This window comes from Microcebus murinus, chromosome 9, assembly GCF_040939455.1.
Source record: "Microcebus murinus isolate Inina chromosome 9, M.murinus_Inina_mat1.0, whole genome shotgun sequence".
NCBI classification, from domain to species: domain Eukaryota; kingdom Metazoa; phylum Chordata; class Mammalia; order Primates; family Cheirogaleidae; genus Microcebus; species Microcebus murinus.
In genome coordinates, this window is record NC_134112.1 from 44,915,867 (window position 1) to 44,937,522 (window position 21,656).

Below are 21,656 nucleotides of genomic sequence, written 5' to 3' on the forward strand. Positions count from 1 at the left end.
CCAAGTATGAACTAGATGGTGTGAATTTAAATATATTCTGTCAATTCAAAAGTATATTTACTTCCAATGATTCTAATATTATGAAACAGAGCTATTAAAATTTTTTCTCTATATTTGCCAATCACAATAAATACACTTTGTAAAAAACAAAAAATCAGAGGTAAACATCTCATTTGCCTTTGGGACTTATCTCTGTTATAGTCTACAACCATTCTGCCTATTGAGGTTCCTTGGAGAATATTTTTTATTTACTTATCTTTTATTTAATTATATTTATTAGTCTGTTTCTTACACTTAAAAAGTGAAAGCAAATAATTCAAGTTTATTCTAATCTTGCAAACCTTATTTCAAAATTTATTCTCATAAAGCAATAATTTTGTATCTTGAAAAAGAAGATAATAAAAACCTATACCTCAAAATATATACAATATGACATTTTTTCATTACTCATTTCTTACCTTGTAAGACCCAATAAACATCACTAGTCTTTGCCAATTTTTCTAAAAGTGGTGCTATGGAGGTAATGTTCATTTTATATTGAGAAAGCGCTTCATTGCTACCATTGTGAATCTTGATGGACCACTAAGAAGTAGTAAAAATTAAGCATTAATTGAGTATTTATTACAGAAAAATTAAAGTATATAATTTACTTATTGTAAGGAGGGTTAATATTTTAAGATAATTCCTATTTTTATTCAACATTAGAATAAAATTTGGTCAAATTATTTCATAAAATTTTTAAAGGCAGCTAGAAAAAAGCTGTCATAAAATTAGACTTGCAATATATAACAGTCAAGAAGAATATAATTTTAGTTATAAAGTAATACTAATATGTAACACCAAATTTCCTAAGTTCAATCAGGTCTTTTTATTAAAATTTATTAGTCTGCTTATAATAGAAATAGCAATTAAAAGATAAGTACAATCAAGAATTCTATTTGACATAATTTAACTTTTTCTTAGCATGTCCTTAAGTGTGAAACAAAAATCACGATGTAAAAATACAGATAACAACTTACTGTGGCAGCTCCTGCTACAATCACATGGGGCTTTGCAATAGAATCCTAAAGGAAGAAAAATCTCTATTACAGTGTCATATCCAGTTCAGGGAATTAATACAAGTAACATCATTTAATTTTTTTCCTTAAAATTTAAGTTCTTCCCTCTAAATGCATTTAAAATTTTTAAAATTCCTTCTTCTTATTATTCCTGTTGTTTTTATAACAAGAAAGACATCCAATGCCTAAAATCTTACATGGCTACACAGTTATATAGGATAGCATGACGCTTGTATGGTTAATTCTTTGGTGTTCTCAAAAAAAAAAAAAAAAAAAAAACACTACTGAAATGTAACATGACCTAATATTATTCTGAACTCTGAGTAAATTACTTAGAATAAAGCTCTAGTGTATTATGTCAGTCAATTAAAAGGTATTTATGGAAGCCTACAGGGTACACAGTATAAGTGTTAAATAAAATACAAGGTCAGTGCCCTAAAGAAATATAATCTTTTGGGAAAGCTAAATCCAACATGTATTTAATAAAACAAACTGATAATTATTAAAGACCACATGTGGGAAAAAAGAAAAAGGAGAAATCCCTAGAAATCTTCATCAAATACAAATTACAACAGTCTCTCCTTATCCATGGTTTCACTTTTTGCAGTTTCAGTTACCCATGGTCAACTGTAGTTTGAAAATATTAAACGAAAAATTCCAGGAATAAATAATTCATAAGTTTTAACGTGTGTGTCATTTGAGTGGCATAATAAAATCTTACATCATCCTGCTCTGTCCTGCCCAGGATGTGAATCTTCCCTTTGTCCAGAGTATCCGCACTGTATGTACTACCCACCCAATTGTCACTTAGTAGCCATCTCAGTTATCAGATCCACTGTCACAGTATAGTAGTGCTTGTGTTCCAATAAGGCTTATTCTACTTAATAATGGCCCCAAAGCACAAGAGTAGTGATGCTGGCATATTATTAATTGGTCTATTTTATTATGATGATTATCAATGTCTTACTGTCATTAATTCATAAACTTTAATATATGTATGTATGTATATGAAAAAACATAGTATATATTGGGTTTGTTATGATCTCCAGTTTCAGAGATCTACTGGGGTCTTAGAATGTATTTACTATGGATGGGGGGACTATTATATACTATTTATAATATATAGCTATACTATATTATTAGTAATCATATATATAGTTAACTATATATATATATATTATAACATATATATAGTACTTAGTAACTTACCAAGTACTTTCTCTTAAATTATCTCATTTTAATATACAGGGTGTCCCAAAAGTCTCCATACATAGAGAAAATGGGAACGTGTAGCTAAATGTACCTTTATTTACAAAATATTCACTATAAAATTTTTCCACATTCACCTTTAAAGATCTGTAATTCTGCTATATCCTTCACGTCCCCTATTTTAGCACTTGTCACATTGTTTCCTTAGTTACCTATATATGCCATCCAGAAGTTCTTTGAGGGGAATATCATGTTAACCTGTGTATCAACATTGTCTAGTTTAGTACCTAGAATATGTCAGGTGATTTATAAATATCTGCTGAATAATAATCTACTTAGAGTCCTCTCAATTCAATGTTGTTTTCATGCCTATAGGCTTCTATAAGGCTGTTCCAGTTAATAAGTGTAGCTTTTTCCTAAACCATAGATCTTCTGGAAATATTATTTCCTCTGTAAAACTTTCTTAGAACATCACCTATACTCTCACCACCTCCTATCCTAAGTGCTTCTATCCATGGTGCTTTCACTGTCCTTTGTGCTCAATTCCGTTAGCCTTTGAATTACCATATCATTATTCATCAGTAAGTCACCATTAACTAGACTGAAAATTCCTTGAGGGCTGAGATTAGAGCTAATTCCCAGCCACATTCCTATTATTCAGCACCAAGCTAGCAATAGTACATAGATAAAAAAGATGTAGGTCTTTGTATTCTCAAGATCTAGCAGCTTACTATGGAAATAGTAAAAAAAAATACATACATATGTACAAATTCCTTGGATGAATGAAAACCATCAACTAATCAATCTCACATGACCAAATGACCATCTACCTAAATAAATTGCATCTTTTCTTTGTACCAACAATTATAAAGAGTTTTACAACAGAATCTAAGGCTTCAAAACTAGCTTTAGCAAATTATTACAATTGAAAATTTGGAATTGTAATATTTCTCCAGGTTAGTAAATAAGGATTTTCTGTGATCTTACAGGACTTATACATTATACTCTATTGATGTTTGCTTAACTGTGAATTGCTATTTTAATGGATATATATATTTTCAAGTCCAGCACAAATAAACATACAACATATGTTTAAGTCATTTTAACTATACACATTTAAATATAAACATTATTTTGTCCTTCTGGACATTTAAAAACATATCAATAGAAACAAAACACAGTAAGTGAGTGCAGATCTCAATTTATCAGAAAGTTGAATTCTAGAAATTGTCTACATGTTTGTTTCTTAGAAACTTGAACACATTTGCTCAAAGAAACAAGGTTAGAAATGGTGGCTAGGTTCCATGGGACCCTACAAAAGCCTATTTGTTATATGATATGGCTGCAACACTAAACATTTACTGTGAAGAGAAACAAAAAAATTAAAAAATTTAAAACTGTTGCAGAACAGGTAATTAAGCAAAACAAGATCAACAAAATTGAATATTGTTTTATCCATCCCAAATGTAAATGTCTTTGGGAAAGAATACAGGTTTAATTAAAGGACTGAGAAGAGCTATACAGAGACTTCTGTAGAGATTGTAGAGTGGACTTGTGAGAGCTTTGGGGTTTTCGGAGGTCAATAGCATGTTTGCCTTTATATCTAATTTATCTCCCAAACATGACTACATGAGCTAAAATGTAGTCATCTTGTCTTCTGGGTCATAAATGTAATAATAAAGGAGAATAACGGCTACAAAAACAAAAGTTTCCTAAAGTACCTGGGCATGAGTTTGAAGGACAAAGTGGAGAAATGCTCAAGAGAATGTCTGTTGTGCTGGGAAGATTACTTGGGTTTGAATTAGCTAAGCTATAGCACTAACAGAAAGTTTTAAGACTGGAAAGTCTGGGGTAAACATAATTTTCTTAGAGTTAAAATGGTGATAGCAGGGCAAACACTGGATCAATACTTTTCTCTTCTCAGTTAAGTGCTACAATCAGTCCAGCACAGCTTAGTTGCGATCAACAAGGTAAGTATAAAATATAGGAGAGCACGACAGGTTAGCAAAGGGAAGAAAAAGTAATGCATGTGGGCTTTTACAATTTGGTTGCTCAAAAAAAAAAAAAAGCCTATATTGTCAAATACTGACCTCAGTCCACACTTTGATACACTGTTTCATTGAAGCATTAACTTCTGGATGCCACAGAAAATCCTAAAAGAGAAATGTTAGAAGAAAAGAAAAAGTAAAAGAAACTTTTTTTTTTCAAGTTTCCACACATAGCATTGAAAGAAACTCTTATTTCTACCATTTAAAATAAGCATTAACATTTGCTTACAGAGCACTTAAAAGTAAACCACCAACCTAAGACATCGTCATCTCCTATCTCAGTTTGGCAAGAGTCTCACAGTAGTTCTAGTATCCACTTTTGCCTTCCTCTAATCTACTCTCCACAGTTTAGCCAGAGTAATCTTTTAAAAACTTAAATCTGATCTTGCCACACCCCTGCTTAAGTATTCAAGATTTTTAATTGCCCTTAGGAAAAAAAAAATCCAGAGTCCTGAAAATTGCTGAGGAGGTCTAGGATCTGGCTTCTGTCTGTCCCTTCTGCCATTTCTCCTGCCACTTCACCCTTGCTCTTTAAGTGCCCTCTTTGTTCTCGGTCAGTTCTTGGAATGCTCTATGTGTTCCTTTTTCTCTAGGTCTTTGCTCATACTGTTCCTTCTGCACATAATGCTCATAAAACTCTTCCACCAAGCCTAGCTACCTCTTACTTATCGTTGAGGCCTCAGTTAAAATATCGCTGCTTCAAGGAGGAAAACTACTTTCAATTCCTTGCTCTGTATATTGCTAATGCTCCACTTTTTCTTTTCTACCACCCTTATCCCATTTGTATTTGCATGCGAAGAATTCTAAAGAGCTGTAGGCATGTTCTCATTCATAGGTAGGAGCTAAAAGAAAAGTGGATCTTATGAAAATGGAGACTAGATTGGTGGTTACCAGAGGCTGGAAAGGGAAGGGTAGAGGGGAAGAGGAAGGGCAAAAATCCTCCAAGAATGTAAATGTTATTTCTTACCATTCATCTGTACACTTAAAAATGGTGAAGATGGTAAATTATATATATATATATTTTACCCCAATAAAAAAGTTTTAATAAAAAACAAAAAACCTGCAGGCTGTATTAGGTCAAGGACATTTTTGTCCTGATCCCCATTGAATTCTCATTATGATTGGGAATTCAGAAAATTCACATTCGTCCTGAACACACAATGGATTCAAAATAAGGTACAATTTTATGTTTCCTGGATAAAATTTTGAGCGATCAGATTTTTTTTCTATTTTATTACAGAACATAATTCATACAAACTTTTATCTCATTATCTTAATATTCATATCTAGTTTCAAGAATACACTAAAATATACTTAGTATGTACAAAGCATTAGCCTCTTTACAAATTAACCAATGCATACAGTTGACATTATAATGCCTAGCTTACTATGAACTTACCACTTTAACTGATGCAACCTTGTCTTCAAAAGGAATGTTTTCATGCTGCCATAAAAAAGGAGACAACAGAGAAACACTAATGTATAGATTAAATTTATGTAAATACCTTCCCCCCTTAGCTGCTTTTATTGATTTATTTTTATGTACCAAATCTCAATTATCTATACATACTCAACACAAGATGAAAAAAACCTACACAGAAAATACCAAACAATAAGTGCCACTAGTTAAATTGTTCATTTGTGATTTTCAACATCTAAGATGTAGTTAAAACTTCAACTACAAACAAGCAGATACATGAATATGCCTATATAAATTATTGCCAACCTTGCCATCTTGTTGCCAACCTTGTCAGGATTTCAATTTAGTCCTAGTATCACTATCTATGGCAGAGACAGATTACTTCCTACATTTCCTGAGTCCCTTCAAGTTGGACAGAGCCACATGGCTAGTTCTGTCCAATGCAACATGGCTAGATGTGACATGGGTCACTTCCAGGCTGAATTTTCCAAAACAATTCTCTAGTCCCTATCTTAACCTAATGCAGAGACTGAGAAGACCAAAGGTTCCAAAGTACTCTAGAAAATGGTAAAAATTCTAACAGCAAAAATGCAGAAATCCTTAAATGACTATGTGAAGCAAAGCCTCCTGTCAACTCACCTAGGCATGTAGTGCTAAGTGAGAAATTACTTTCTGCTTTGTTAAGGCTGTAGAATGGTTTGTTGCTGCAGCAACATCTAGTCCATCTCACCAGTATACTAGTGTAGGCCCTGACTAAACAGGAATGGGCATATAACTGGAGGTTATTGTAGGTTTCACCGTGAAGACAGTATATAAACAGTCCATTTGCAGCAAAAATTAAAATTTGGAGAATACAACTTTTTGTTGTATTCCATATAAAGAATGGAAATCCTTTCAGTTAGAAATCCTAACTAGGATGGGGGTCAGGGTGGTGAAGAAGCTAATTCTGCTCCTAAAACCAAAGTTGAAATGTTTTCATTAATTTAACCAGACACATACTGGGTTGAACAAAATTACACAGGTCTTCTCTTTCTCTTACTCCATCCCTAATCTTTTAAAAATTTGCTCTCAGATAAATAATGTGTCATGAATTTTCTTTTTTTTTCTTTTACTATAAATACACTCTCTCTACACACATATACACTGTATAGAGTTTTTCTCTTTTGCTGAACTATGTGAAACTAAATTGCAGAAGTCATAACATTTCACCCTCAAATACTTAAGCATGTATCTGCTAAGAACATGGACATTCTCCTACATAACCACAATACCATAATCCCACATAAGAAATCTGACATTGATAAAATATTATTTCATTTAATATATAGTCCACATTCAAATTTACTCAATTACCCAACAATATTCTCTCGATAGCTCTTACATTTTAATCTACAGTCCAATTTAAATCAGATATAGTTGTTATATCTCTTTAGTCTCATTTAATCTAGAACATCTGCTGGCTTTAAAAACTTACATATATCAATCAATTTATTATATCAATATTATTTTTATTAATATCAAATATATTTATTATTTTTGTGGAGTCTAAGTCAGTTGATGCAATACATCAAGATCTCTAGATTATAAATAGCACTGATAGTTACCTTCTTGTACATGTCTCTTAATATATGAGTAAGAATTTCCTTAATAGTTCCATAGACCCATATGCTATATAAGTGTCTACATTCACATGATAATGCAAATTATTTTCTGCAGGGTTTGTAACACTTTAAACTCTCATCAACAGTTTATAAGACACCTACTGATATATAGCATAATACATCTTGTCAGAATTCATATTTTTTGCTATTGTCAGACTTAATTTCTGCCATTAAAGTAAGTATCGAGAGAATATTGTTGGGTAATTGAGTAAATTTAAGTCTAAACTTATCTAGAAATGATTTTACTTGATGGTATGAGGTAGAAATCTAATTTCACTTTTTTTCATGCACCAATTGCCTTTGCACCATTAATTGAAAAGACCTTCCTTTCCAAGGATCTTCAATGGCATATTTGTTACTTATTAAGTCTTTGTATACGCATATGTCTATTTTAGAGCTCAGTAATCTATTCCACTGGTTTAACTCTATACCAATACCACACTGTCTTAATTACTATAGTGTTAAACTAAATCTTGATATTGCAGATCAAGTCCTTTCAACCTTGTTGTTCAGATTTTTTTTTGGTTATTCTTGGTCTACTGCCCTTCTATATAAAATTTAGAATCAACTGGTAAAGTTCTACAATAAATTCTCTTAAGATTTATTGGGGATTACATTGAGCCTACAGATCAATGTGGGAATAACTAACATCTTTACCATATTGAGTCTTCCCATCTAGAAATATAGTATATATGTATTTAATTATGTTTACACTGTTTTTCAATAAAGTTATATGGCTTTTCTGCATACAGATCACCCACATTTATATTATTCCTGTGTAACATAATGCACATGGCATATTTTAAAAACATTTTTTAACTCTATATTGCTGACGTGAGGTATCAGAATTTATTTTTGTATGTTCATATTATAATCAACTACCTTGTTAAAATCTTTAATATTTTTAATAAATTTTCTATGGATTCTTTGGGATTTTCTATGTAGAGAATTGTATAATATCCTATGGACTCCTAAGTTTGTTTTTTTCCAATTCTTACGTCTTTAAATTATCTTTCTTTGGCAAGAACCTCTAATACAATGTTGAATAGAAGCAGCAGCAATGGGCATCTTTGTCTTTTTTCTCATTTTAATGGAAATGTGTCTAACATTTCACCATTAAGAACATTTATTGTAGACTTATAGAGTTTTTATCAGGTTAAATTTGAATGTAAGGTAACTTACGCAAAAGAGAAAGAGTGATGCCAACTCTCTGGGAGTTGCTATTGGGACTTGCTTAATGGCATAATATATGGTAAAAAAATGTTCCATATGTGTTTTGAGAAAATATATTCTCTAATTTTGGAGTATATTCTCTAAGTTACTGAGATGTAAGCTTGTAAAATCATGTATGTTAACTGTCTCCTGTAAGTTTACTAGTTTTATTTACCTATCCAATTATTAATTGAGAGAGCAGTGAGCAATTCTCCTACTATGGAGGATTTGTCAATTTCTCATTGTAGTTATATTAACTTTTGCTTTATAAATTTTAAACCTAATTTATTAGATACATACAAGTTTAAAATCTTAGTGATTTGAACACTTTGTCATTAGAAAGTGACTTTCTGTATCCCTCATAATGATTTTTACCTTAAAATCTATTTTGTACTGTATTAATAGGGCTTATCTTTCTTTAATAAGCATTTTTCTGGTGAATCTTTTTTCATTTTTAGTTAAAACCTTCCCAAGTCCTTTTATTTTATTAATAGATATATGTCTTTTTTTTTTTTTTTTTTTTTTTGAGACAGAGTCTCACTTTGTTGCCCAGGCTAGAGTGAGTGCCGTGGCGTCAGCCTGGCTCACAGCAACCTCAATCTCCGGGGCTCAGCGATCCTACTGCCTCAGCCTCCCGAGTAGCTGGGACTACAGGCATGCGCCACCATGCCCGGCTAATTTTTTGTATATATATTTTTAGTTGGTCAATTAATTTATTTCTATTTTTGGTAGAGACGGGGTCTCGCTCAGGCTGGTTTCGAACTCCTGACCTTGAGCAATCCGCCCGCCTCGGCCTCCCAAAGTGCTAGGATTACAGGCGTGAGCCACCGCGCCCGGCCGATATATGTCTTTTTAAGTAGCAGAAAGTTCTTTTCAAAAGCAGTCTGGAAATCTGTGTTTAGTTCACAAATTTAGGCTACTTGCATTTATTTTGATTATAAATATGTTTCTACCATCTTAGTTTTTGATTTCTATCCTCCCTACATATACATAGTTTTTATATACCTATAAGCAAAAACAGCTTTTTACATATATACATGTTTGTGTGTATATATGTATATCATGTGTGTGGATGAGTATATATGTATAATAGATATTTGGCATTAGATGAGTACATTTTTGTTTTTTTCTTCTTCTGTGTCATAATTTATACATTTTAGTTCTGTTATTTTAGTCTTTACCCTTGAGGTTTAACTTAAACTTTAACTTAAGTTTTAAAGGAAGACAGTACCTTAGAGTGTATAGAGTACATTAGAACACTTTAATTGTGCTCATCTCCCTCTGACTTACATGGTATTATTGGCTAGTTCTTTAGTTCTGTCTTTTCACTAAGTGCAAAAAAGACACTATTATTTTATAGTGTTCAGATTTACATACATGTTTACTATGTTCTTCAACCATTGCTTCTTATATTTCAGATCATTTTTTCTAACATTTTCCTCCTTTTTTTTGTTTTTTTTTTTGAGACAGAGTCTTGCTTTGTTGCCCAGGCTAGAGTGAGTGCCATGGCATCAGCCTAGCTCACAGCAACCTCAAACTCCTGGGCCTCAAGCAATCCTGCTGCCTCAGCCTCCCAGGTAGCTGGAACTACAGGCATGCGCCACCATGCCTGGCTAATTTTTTCTGTATATATTAGTTGGCCAATTACTTTCTTTCTATTTATAGTAGAGATGGATGTCGCTCCTGCTCAGGCTGGTTTCGAATTCCTGACCTTGAGCAATCCGCCCACCTCAGCCTCCCAGAGTGCTAGGATTATAGGCGTGAGTCACCCTGTCCAGCCCATTTCCCTCCTTCTTGATGTTTATACCTTCAGAAATTCCTTTAGTGTAAGTCTGTTGGGTAGTAAACCCTCACAGTTTTTGTATATCTGAAAATGTCCTATATTTCAAAAATAAAGAAATTTTTATGCTAGATATACAACTCTAGGTTGAAACTTACTTTCTCTCAGAACTTTAATGCTACTATTCTACTGTCCTCTGGCTTCCAATATTGTTACTGAGAAATAGGCTGGCCCAAAGCTTAACTTTCTACATACAGGGAACTACAGCTATTGGCATTTGCCTTCCAGGCAACCTGAACGGTTACTGCTTGTCAGTCATCTTGTCAGTCATCGTTGTTCTCATCTCTGGTTTTGCCTCATGGTTTGTTTCTTTTTGAAGAGATTCTTCCATTTCCTCAAACTCAAGAAATACATTCACAGTATTTTTCAAAATCTGTGCTGTAGTTGGTTTGAAGTAGAAGGCGCCCCCAGAGTATCTAGCCTGCACTATGACTGGAAGCAACACAAAATGGATTTCTTTACTGCAAGACTTCTCAAGTTTTCAACATCCTAGCCTAAAGTAAAACCATCTAAAAGGGAGATATGATATCCAGCTCTGCCCAAATTCATTTGACCAAAGCTTTTCACAGAACTAGTTTTTCACAAAGTATATTTAAAAAAAAAAAATTCCAGCTCTAATGTCTCTTAAAAAAAATTACCTCAATACAAAAAAGAAACCAAATTCAAACAAGGAATTATCTTCAATACACCCATTACACCCAAACAAGCCCACGCCACAGCTTTAAAAAAAAATTATTAACAATAAGCTTTTACAATATGCCAGACTGTGCTAGGCATAAGAAATGTATTAAAAAATAACAATGATGATATGTAATTTCTGTCCTTGAGATGCAGAGACAAGAGAATATATAAAATATAATTTGGCAAATGCTCTACTAGTAGTTTGAATTAAACATTTTCTTGATAACTGTCTCCTTAAACTTGGAACTATCTTTACTTATTTCTTTTTAAATGCATATAAATTAAAATGTATCTTGTTTGATTAACTTGGGGATAACGGAACACCCCTAGAAAATAAAAACTGGAAACCTATATGTTATAAATAGGGCTAAGAAACAATGTGCCATATTGTATCTACTTCTGGCTTGACTAAACCATTATAGCTTTTTTTCAACTACTTGTTGCCAAATCTATTATTCCAATTTTTAGAAAGTCACACAATGCTAAGTCCAGAAATATTAAAACTTTCTTTGAAATCAGAAATCTTTTCAAAAGTTTACTAAAGGTTTTTATTTTAAATTGTAATATTTTCATGTTATTAAACAGTTCTAACTCTTCTGTATAATTTTGTATAACTACAATGGAAAATACATTTATAGAAATGAGAAGTTAACTTTATTGTTTGCATCATTCTCTCAAAGAACAGTTCCTAAGGACTTAGGATCTTTTAGCATCATCACTATGTGAAGAGTTACTTATCTGGGAAGGCCCTAAGTTTACAAATCCTTACCACAGGGAAAATTCATGTGTATAGGCAGATTTTTATAAATTCATGAGCTACTTCCCTTACAATTAAGAACTTTCGTGGAGTCTCCTTTTCTCCCTTTGCCATTCCCCACTCTCAATTGTATGCTGTTTGAAGACAACGGTTAGAACCCTAGATTACTTTAAAATGTATAAACAAAAGGATATGATGAGATAATCCACCAAAAAATAAATTAACTAATTAATTAACATATAAAAAGATATTAATCCTTATTAGTTTTCAAAGAAAGATATATATTCAAAATGAGAAATTTTCAAATAAAATCAATAGCTGAAATTTATTCCATTGTTATTTTAATTTATAGCATGATCACCCAGTGCCAGAAAGTTTTCACAAAATTAGGCCCCAACATATACTGCTAATTAGAATATAAATTGAAACAATTTGGCAATGTAATATATAATTTTTAAAATGTTTATATTCTTTAACCTAATATTTACATTGTAGTGATCCCATCCTAAGGAAATAATTTAAAAAGCAAAATTTTCACACAAACAAGTAACTGAAAACATCCTTTTTTACTGCAAAAAATAAGGACACTGTAAAAACCTAAAAAAAAAAAAAGAAAGATTACAAATTACATTATATCCACTCAATAATATGTTGTCATTAAGAAGATACTTAAGTTGATTATATAATATGGGTGAATTATGATAAGTGGTGGGGAAAAAAGATATAAAAATTACACATGCTAAAAAGATTACAAGTACAGTTTAAAAAAAAGACTGAAAAGAAATCTGGCAAATTATTAATAGGAGTATAAGAAATTATATTTTTTCTTTGTCTTCTTTTGGAGAAATTTTTAATTAAAAGTTTTTCTGTGGTAAGAATTTATTATTTCTAAAAACTAAAAGTTTACTAAGTTAATAAAAAACTTGCCAATACCTTATCCACCACTGCTTTTTTTCATGTTCCCCATTATAGCAAATCATGTTTCTTTCCCAAAGTCAAAATAAAACTTTTCCAGTTGCTACCGTTGTTCTGGAGAGATGCATTCATCCTATAACCATTCAGTTAGTTAACTTCCAAAACAATACCCTACAGAAGTGAATAGACAAGTTTTACCTTATTTCCTTCTTCTTTGAATTGGGGATTAATTATTTTTACAAAAGAATAAAACAATTGACGAATTCTGGAATCTCCAATAAATGCAATATGTTTATCTACAAGGCAGTTCTTTGCTTCGCTGAAATCAACAAAGAAACATAACAATAAGTAAAATCAGCATATTGGCATTTCGAAAGCACATGGTTTATGAAGAAAGTTGTACAGGATTGTTACACATACGGTTATGTTGCTTTAGAAGTGGGTGGCCAGGTTTGTTTAATTTACCAGTTCCATGTAGCTATGATCAACTAACTCTCAATAATAAGAGCCCCATTCATTAAATGTTTAAGATGTATTCTAACTCTAGTAAGTGCTTCATATCTACTATCTCTTAATCCTCAACATAGCACCAGTAGGTAGGCATCCAAGTTGCAGAGCTAGAGTCCTTTGCTGAAGGGCTATTGCCTTAGGCCTGATTACCTCTTACCAGAGATAAAGCAGCTTGGCCAAAACTCTTTCCCTAAAGCTTTAGGGCAGGAATCTTTATTTGGAATCAGCCCTATCCCTACCCTCAGTCAGTAAGTCACTACCACCATATAGAGGAGAAAGCACTCTCTTGTTTCACCAACCCCTATCCACTAAGCATTAAGATCCTTTCTAAAAAAGAAAACACACACCAAAATGAAGAAATCATACCTGATTTTGTACTTATGCATCATACAACTGTGAGGCTGCCAAACTTTCTCTCCAAGAAATCTGCCACTTGAGAGAAGGTATTCGCATGAATCATTGCCTATAACAGTTAAATACAACAGTAGTATAAGCAATACATTTTTATAAGTTGGCTATCTTGACCCAATTCAAGGTCCCTGAGATCAGCAAGTACAGTTTTCTATGTTTCACTATACTTTCCAGGTGCATATTACTCATTCACGAGAAGCATGATAAATATTAATACATTAATATCCAAAAGGATAAGAGGCACTAATGGTTTATATTTCAACCTGCAAAGGACTCCTAACTCCTAAATGCTACATTCACTACCTTGGCAGTTCCTTCTGCTTCAGGTTTTTTTCCCAGGGACATCAGCTCAACCTCAAACTAGCCTTTACATCTGATTATCAGGCCTACTTCCAGCTGAGAAATAAGAGTTAAGGGATAAAAGAGAAGACTTTGGAAATGACTTCCTATTAACTATTATAATAGGTAGTGTATTAGCATATCTGGAGTCCTGGTTTTAAACACAAAGTTCCATAACTAGGAAATCCCTCAGTGTCATGTAAACTAGGACAAAGAATCATTCTACTTCCTTTGGACATTTTACTGTACAATAGTTAAATATACATGACCAAAGGGGTTAAAAAAGGGTTTGGAGGCATTTGAGTTTAAATATGTCAAACAAATGAGGGAAGAATTAGATTAGAATTTAGATTAACATGGGATTATAATAAAATATAAATATTATTAATTAATCTCTAGTTTCTTATCAACAGTCAACAGCAAGCTATATTTGTTTGACAATTAGTTATGGTCAGGCTAAGGAATCTGATAAGAGAAATACTACAGAACAAAAATGGTATGTGAACCTTTCAGGGTGGAGATAGAAGACCCAAAGGTATTTAAAGTAGAAGAACACATCTCTTTTCTCAACCCAATTATTCATCTGTCCAGCCAAAATATAGACAAAAGGTGTTACAAATGCAAGACAAGTATACATAAACACTGAAAGTGATGTTGCCTCAGTGTCATAAATTCTAAAGAAGAACAGGAAGGAAGAGTAAAAAATGCTGCATTATCTTGGTGGAAAACTGGATAAAGAAAGCAGGATAAGGAAAGTAAGATATCAATTATTAAATTTTTATAATTATATATGTAACCTGAGCAGGATTTGTTTTTTTGGTTTATTTTTTTGTATTTCAAAGATTAATAACCTGTCTTTAGGTAAACTACAAATAATTAGTTCTTAATTATTCCTAATTATTAAAAACTAATTCTAGTTCTAAAAGAAAATTAAGCTACATAAATTACCAAGGAAGAGTAAAGAAAGAACTGCAGGAAAACACAATTAAGTTATTTTCCTAAAAACAGCACTCTTGCTGTATCCTTTTATAATAGCCATATAATAAACTCCTATTAAAAATCTAGTAAATATTTAAAATTAAGGTGAAAATTCCATTATTTATAGCATTTCCATATCTTTAAAAACATCTATGAAACTAACTTAAAGTTTGTAACACATCTATTTTCTAAAAAAGTTATAAGCTACAAATAACTAGGTGTTAGTTCTGTAGTGTTTTTCTTCCTTTTATTTCTTCTTTCTCCCTTCCTTTTCACTTTTTTTTTGCTTATTTTTGGTTTTTAATAAAAGCCTAAAAAGAAACATGCCTTGATCAATATTGAGTGTCTGAGATTATATTATTTGTTATATATCTATTTGGGTTATCAATATGATTTCATGGAGATGAAAGTGCCACACCAACATCTTTAAAATAGCCAGTCTTTTCTCACCAGAAAATGTGTTTAAAATGCAAACTTCTTTTCCTCCTCAATGCTACTACCCACACCTTGTTTCTCAGTAGATGAGCTATTGGAAAACAACAGCTCTAATCTGATGACCACATATTAGAAAAATCACATAGCAAAAAAGATCTGAAGTCGTCACTAACCAAAAGGCACTATAAACACAGTATTTTAGAGACTACTGATCTTTCCAGGGAAGAAATTCTTAATTTGTTAATGAATGGCAGTTGACAGTGACTTAACACATTTCTTAATGCAAAGGTTTTTTACAAACCTTATATCTGAAATTAAATCGGTATCTGTTTCTGTATCATATCAGTTAGGGTGCAGTTAGAAGACAGGAACTACACCAGCTATTTTAATACAGAGAATCTAATATAAAGAATTGTTAGAGAAATAAAAGATTTGCTAACTAGACAACTGAAAAGTCAAGAAGAGAATGCCTTTTTCATATTTGTCAGCAAAATAATAAAAATAGTAGTAATGATAAATACTATTGTGATCTGATTAAAATAAATTAACCTGATCAGAAAAGAAAACGCCACAAAATGTCATACTCTAAAACAAGTTCTCTTTTCTTGGAAAGGAAATATTTTTTAAATCAAATAACTATATATAAATCTAGATATTAAAATAACATGCCACATTTTTATTTATACTAACTATATGTAAATATCTGCTGGCACATATTTTCCTTCTCAAATTTACCAAAAACAAAACAAAACAAAACAAAAACAGTCATTATTTTCAATTGCCTAGTATAATTTTGATAGCTAACTTAATACAACCAAAATGAGATGAAAGTTGCCAAGTGTTCAGATAAATCAAGTGAGGAATACAATAAAAAAAAAGGCAACTAAAGGGATAGAATTTTCTACTTCAGCTATCTCCAACACTAAGATTATGTAGATGAATGGCTCACTGTCTTCCTCTTTACTCTGTTAACATTAAGTATAAGCATTCTGGTTTGTCAATCTACAGTCTCAGGTTTTTATGCATGATTTTTCTGTAACAGAAAGACACCTAAAAGCAAACAAACAAATAAAAACAAGCTGAAAAACAAAATTTAACAACTAAAGAAAACATCCGATGTCCTAAATAAACCACAACATATATATTCCTTTGAACAGAATACCTCTGGCACACTGCGTCTTTAGACTGAGTCATTCTACTAAAGCTGTGTGTTTCCTACTACCAACCGTGAAATACCAGATCATAAAGTCTGGAATATAGTCTGCAGAATATTTTGTTTGCCTAAAATTCAGCAAATTATACTTTAGTCTGTGCTGAAAATCACCATCCAACTTTTTCTTTAGGCAAGCTAGGAATGTATCACTATGAGTGATGTCATATAAATCGGCATCTTTCTAACAGTCAAAAGAAAATAAGGCTAACAGACCTAGCCCTGCATCTTTCTTGCTTAATTTCTGAAGCTTTCAACTTACTTTCCTCCAAAACATGCAATAACATTTAACACTGGCCTTTAATATGCTTAATGACAAAAAAGGAATTCAATTTCAACAAAATTAAGGCATTTGAATTAAGTTAACTTTATCAATTTAAAAAATTAAAATGTATCCAGATTGGAACTATCCTTAAGGCTACAGATAACTGGCCTCTTGTCACAGAAATGATGTTTTTAATCTGTAATCACATTATTAATAGACATTTTGTGATTCAGTAATGTTAGAGATTTATCAAATTTAGAAAAAATATAGTTAAGAGAGTGTAATTATTTTTAAAATGTCATTCTACTAAATTATGTGAAGATAATATTAATAATGCAAAAAAAAAAAAAACCCTACTTTCTAAAATAGAGACTAGAACATGAAATTCAATTAAAGCCACAAAAGAACCAAATGCAGGGAGGCAAATGAGAGAAAATAAGAACTTTGAAAATCCAGTTATCCATAGTTATTCACAGAGTTCCTACTGTGTGTTAGGCTCTAATGACTTAAAGATGAATAAGATATTCCTGGAAGCTCCCAGTTTGTGTGAGGAGGTAGATACCAATTATTACAATACAACATAAGTATGTATAAGTTGCATGGCAGAACTGAATTCCTAATTCCTACTTCTGTGGTGGTGACATTTGAACCAGGCCTTGAAAAACCTGTACTTTCTTTCAAGGGAGAGAAGTCATTGCAGGAAGAGAAAATCAGGTATCTGTGTGATGTGTAACAGGGCAAAGCACGTTTAGACTGTGAGCCTGGAGCTTAGGAAGAATAAGGAAAAAGCAAAGGTAACAAAAAGTAGGCTCATGTCAGATTTTGAAGTTTTATACATACAACTTTTAGAAAATTCATCTCTTAGCTGGGAAAGAAAACTCGTGGCTAGTACTGTGAGGATGAATTAATGTTTCTAAATTGTTTAACCCATGGCTCCCTGGAAAATGCTTTCTCATCCCATCTTCTATACATTTCCACTGTCTAAGAAGCTCTGAGAAAGGCAGAATATAACATGAGGCAGACTAACTGGGTTCTAAATCCTAGCCCACTCACTGACTAGTTGTGAATCCTTAGGCAATTTACTTAACCTCTCAAGCCTCATCTTTAAAATGTAAATAATACGGTAATTCACTCAATCTAAAACCATTGATTGTAAGACACATCATCATTTTATGTCATAGTAAGAAAAAATGTTACCAATTAAACTTTGACATGCAATCAAAGTTTTAAAGATTCATCCTGATTACAGAGATGTTAAAAATGGGGGGTGAGGGATGAAATATGCTAATTGTATCTACCTCACAGAAAGGCTGTATAGACAAAATGAATTAAAACATGTAAAACCCTTAGAACAGCTCCTGGCTTATAATAAGTGTTCAGTGTTAGCACACAGTATCTGCCAAGCTTTACTTTCTATAGTGTGTAATTTTTTCTTTTACTTTCCGTAGTTTGTAAAGCAAGAAAGAGATACTGAATATGTATATTCAAATTACATTCACTTTAACCTGCCTGAAACAGACCCATACCCACATATCCAAGATCCTAATACACAGACTAAACCTCTTCATCTAATATAAGGTCCTCTGTTATTCTAAAGATTTATGATGTGATTCAAATGTATGGTTATCCTGGTGTGAAGAGCACTGCACCTGACTCAGTTCGACACTGCCAACGCGTGAGGATGGCTACAATGTTCCTGTTAAGATGTTTATTTTCCTAGTCTTTGGCTCAATTTCTTGACATTCAGTCTGGGCAAGTATTAACACCAGGTGTACTGCTTCACACTTAAGGCCCTAAAGCACCTATGGAAACTGATGACTTGCTTCTGGAGGAGGCTTTACAAACAATCCCAGATTGCTACACTGACTCATAAGGTCCCATCTGACATTCTATTCTCCCCACTGATGACACATCTTGATAAGATGAAATACATACTCTAAATATAAAAATTAGTATTCCAAGCTTATCAAAAGAGAAAAAGTACAACCAAAAAAAAGGAGGGGGGCTTAGATGTTAACCTTTAGGACAGTAGTACTGCAGTTATAAAATTTATCTTTACTACTATCACATACACAAAATTGAGTAAGGTTACTGTCATCTTACACTAAATTCACATAAAATGATTAACAGTAGTTAAAAGAAATATTTCCTCCAAATTACCACAAATCAATGCATCAATATTGCTACCTTTATTGTGCATTTCAAAGAAAATGCTGGACTTCTATCATAATGACTGCAGATGAACCAAGGCCCTGCCATGTCATATGGCTGTGATCTGGAGGTGCCTGGAGAAGAGAAGCCAAAATAATATACTCTGACTTTTTGTATCAATTTTGTATGTTTAATCTGAAGAGCTGTTCATCCAGTCTGGTACTAGAGCATAAGATTTTTAATCCTCAGGAGTTGGATAATATAAAGCGATTTGGAGAATTGATCAAAATGTCCTATACTTTGAAAGATCTCTCAGGATGAGAAGGCAGCTCAGATTCCAATACCAAGTTTACTGGATATTTTGCCAAAGTGGGTATGAAGTTAAATGGGCACAGCGTTAATGTGCACCTGTCCATTCCACATTACATCTTGACTAATTAATTTCACAGTCACCAAGAACTGTCCAGATAATGGCTTTGATAGTATTAAGAGCCAAAAAGTAAAAGATCCTATCATTATTAATTTCCCTCCTTCTACCAGGCATTTCTACCAAACGGGGAAAAAAAATCAATCAACAAGGACAAGTAAATATCCTATGATCACTGAAAGATAATTCGTTCTGAAATAAGGAGGTCATATTTCCTTTTTCCCTTTACACCAATTTCAAAATCCATAGCTAAGGGCCTGCTTTCAAAAAGTTTACAACTTGATTTCACCGCCCACCTTTACTCCTGTCAACTCATAAGTTCTTTGCAAAAATCTGCCCCAGTGCCTTTACTTTGTAAAAAGTGTGCAACCCGAACCCTTCAAATGTTTCTGAATCACAAAGGCTGGGTGACACCTCCTCCATTGGCCACAGGCATCTTTTGCCAGCTGTCGCCCTTTTGGCAAAGGAAAATGGGGCGGCCCTTGCCGCTGTCCAACAGTCTAGCCCTGCTGTTACAGGGCAGAGGCCGGATTAAACAAAGGCTAAAGAGCCGGACCCTTAGAAGCAGGATCTGCGACCCCACTCCTAGCAGAGGTGCCTCTCGCAGGGCGACCTTCGCCTTCACGCGCAGGGGGCTGCCCCCGAGGGCTTTCTGTGCGACCTCCTGCGCTACGGCCCGGCCCAGGGTCGGGAGCGTCTCCCCGGCCCAGATCGCGCAGGGCCAGACCCCAGCAGCCCCCTGGGCCAGGCCCGAGGTTGGCACCCCCGACCTCAGCTCTGAGGGCCGGGAGGGGGTGGCCCAGAACCACTGGCCCTTGTCCTGTGGCAGCCCGCACTGAGGTCCGCTTTGTTGGCCTGGGGCGCCAACCCGCTGCTGGGGACACCTGGGGGCACCGCCTCCCCCGCCGGCCGGCCGGGCGGGAGGCCGCGCGGGCGTGGGCGTGTGTTGGGGCGAGAGGGGCGGCCTCCAGCCTCCGCGTCGCCGCCTCCCCCCGGCTGGCCCGGGCAGGGGGGAGGGCCCGCTCACCTCGGTAGCGGCGGGAGGCGAGGTGGCACGCTGCGAGCAGCAGCACCGCCACCAGCGCTAGCACCTTGGCGCTCCTCACGCTGAAGTAGTGGTTGATCTCCCGCTTGCCCATGTTGTAGGCCAGAGCCGCCATCTTGGTTCCTCCATGACAACAGTGCGCGGCGGAGCGGGGAAGGGGCGCCGCACAGGGGCAGCACTGGGGCTGCCGCCACTGCAGCCAGGCGAGGAGCCGCCGCCAGCCCCCGCGGCCGTCACCCGCGCCTCCCGAAGGGCACCCTGACCCTACGGCCGCGGTGCCCCCGGCCTCCCCTTGCCCCTCCTCGGCCGCGGCCGACTCGGCGGCCTCCCCCCAGCCCCGCCGCCGCTGTTCCGCCGTGCCGGTTCCCCAGGCGCCCTGGACGCCTGTCTCCTCCCCTTCCTCCTCCTCTTTAGCCTCCTGCCTTAATAGCGGCTGCGCCTGCGAGGGGGGTCCGGATGCCCAGTGCTCCGGGGTCACTGGCCCCAGCCAGCCCTCCGGGGTCACCGGGTCACGGGTGCCGGCGGGCGGCGGCGGCGGCGGCGACGGCAGAGACATGGGAGTGTAGGGAGAGGAGACCAGGGATTCCAGCCTGGCCGGGTCCTAGCCCTGGAGCTGTCTCTTGATTTACTAGCCGCTACCTGAGCCCAGGTTGGGGTAATAAAAGTACAGTTCCGGGAGAAAAGTACACATTGCCCCACTCCCGCCTTCCCCTACACTCCCTTTACTGAGCCTTCTGCTCCCTGAACCCGCCCGGCGGGATGCGAAGGCCACCCCAGCGTCCCCGGGTTTATTGTCAGGCCAGCCTTGACCCCTCAGGTCAATCTGGCGGCCCCCAGGTGCTGGCCACTGTTGAGATTGCTGGTAGTCCCAGCACGCAACCAACGAATAAGACCAGTCTTGACACTTAACTCACTGCTCGGTCTGTTTCTCTTGAAACTTTTTCTTTTAACGTTTTCGGTTTGCCCCAGTTCCGATGGGCGAAGGTACACCAAAGTACAGAATGGAAGGGACAGAAGGAACCTAAATTAGTGTAGGTGTTGGTGAGAAAAGAACCTGACTGATTTGCATTTACACAAAGGTTGG

The 21,656-nt window shown here is 35.2% G+C and overlaps 1 protein-coding gene across 1 annotated transcript in view; it reads right to left on the reverse strand.

Moving 5' to 3' along the window:
• Positions 1–21,084, reverse strand: part of CASD1 (CAS1 domain sialic acid O acetyltransferase 1) — a 42,150-nt gene extending 21,066 nt beyond the window's left edge. Inside the window, exons 1-7 of the mRNA XM_012757156.3 lie at positions 20,555–21,084; positions 13,678–13,774; positions 13,000–13,120; positions 5,715–5,759; positions 4,358–4,420; positions 1,020–1,064; positions 459–582 (exon numbers count right to left, since the gene is read on the reverse strand). Coding sequence (XP_012612610.2) covers positions 459–582; positions 1,020–1,064; positions 4,358–4,420; positions 5,715–5,759; positions 13,000–13,120; positions 13,678–13,774; positions 20,555–20,687 — 628 coding nt within the window. The 5' untranslated portion in view covers positions 20,688–21,084. The remainder of the gene's footprint in view (positions 1–458; positions 583–1,019; positions 1,065–4,357; positions 4,421–5,714; positions 5,760–12,999; positions 13,121–13,677; positions 13,775–20,554) is intronic.
• Positions 21,085–21,656: the final 572 nt, after the last annotated feature.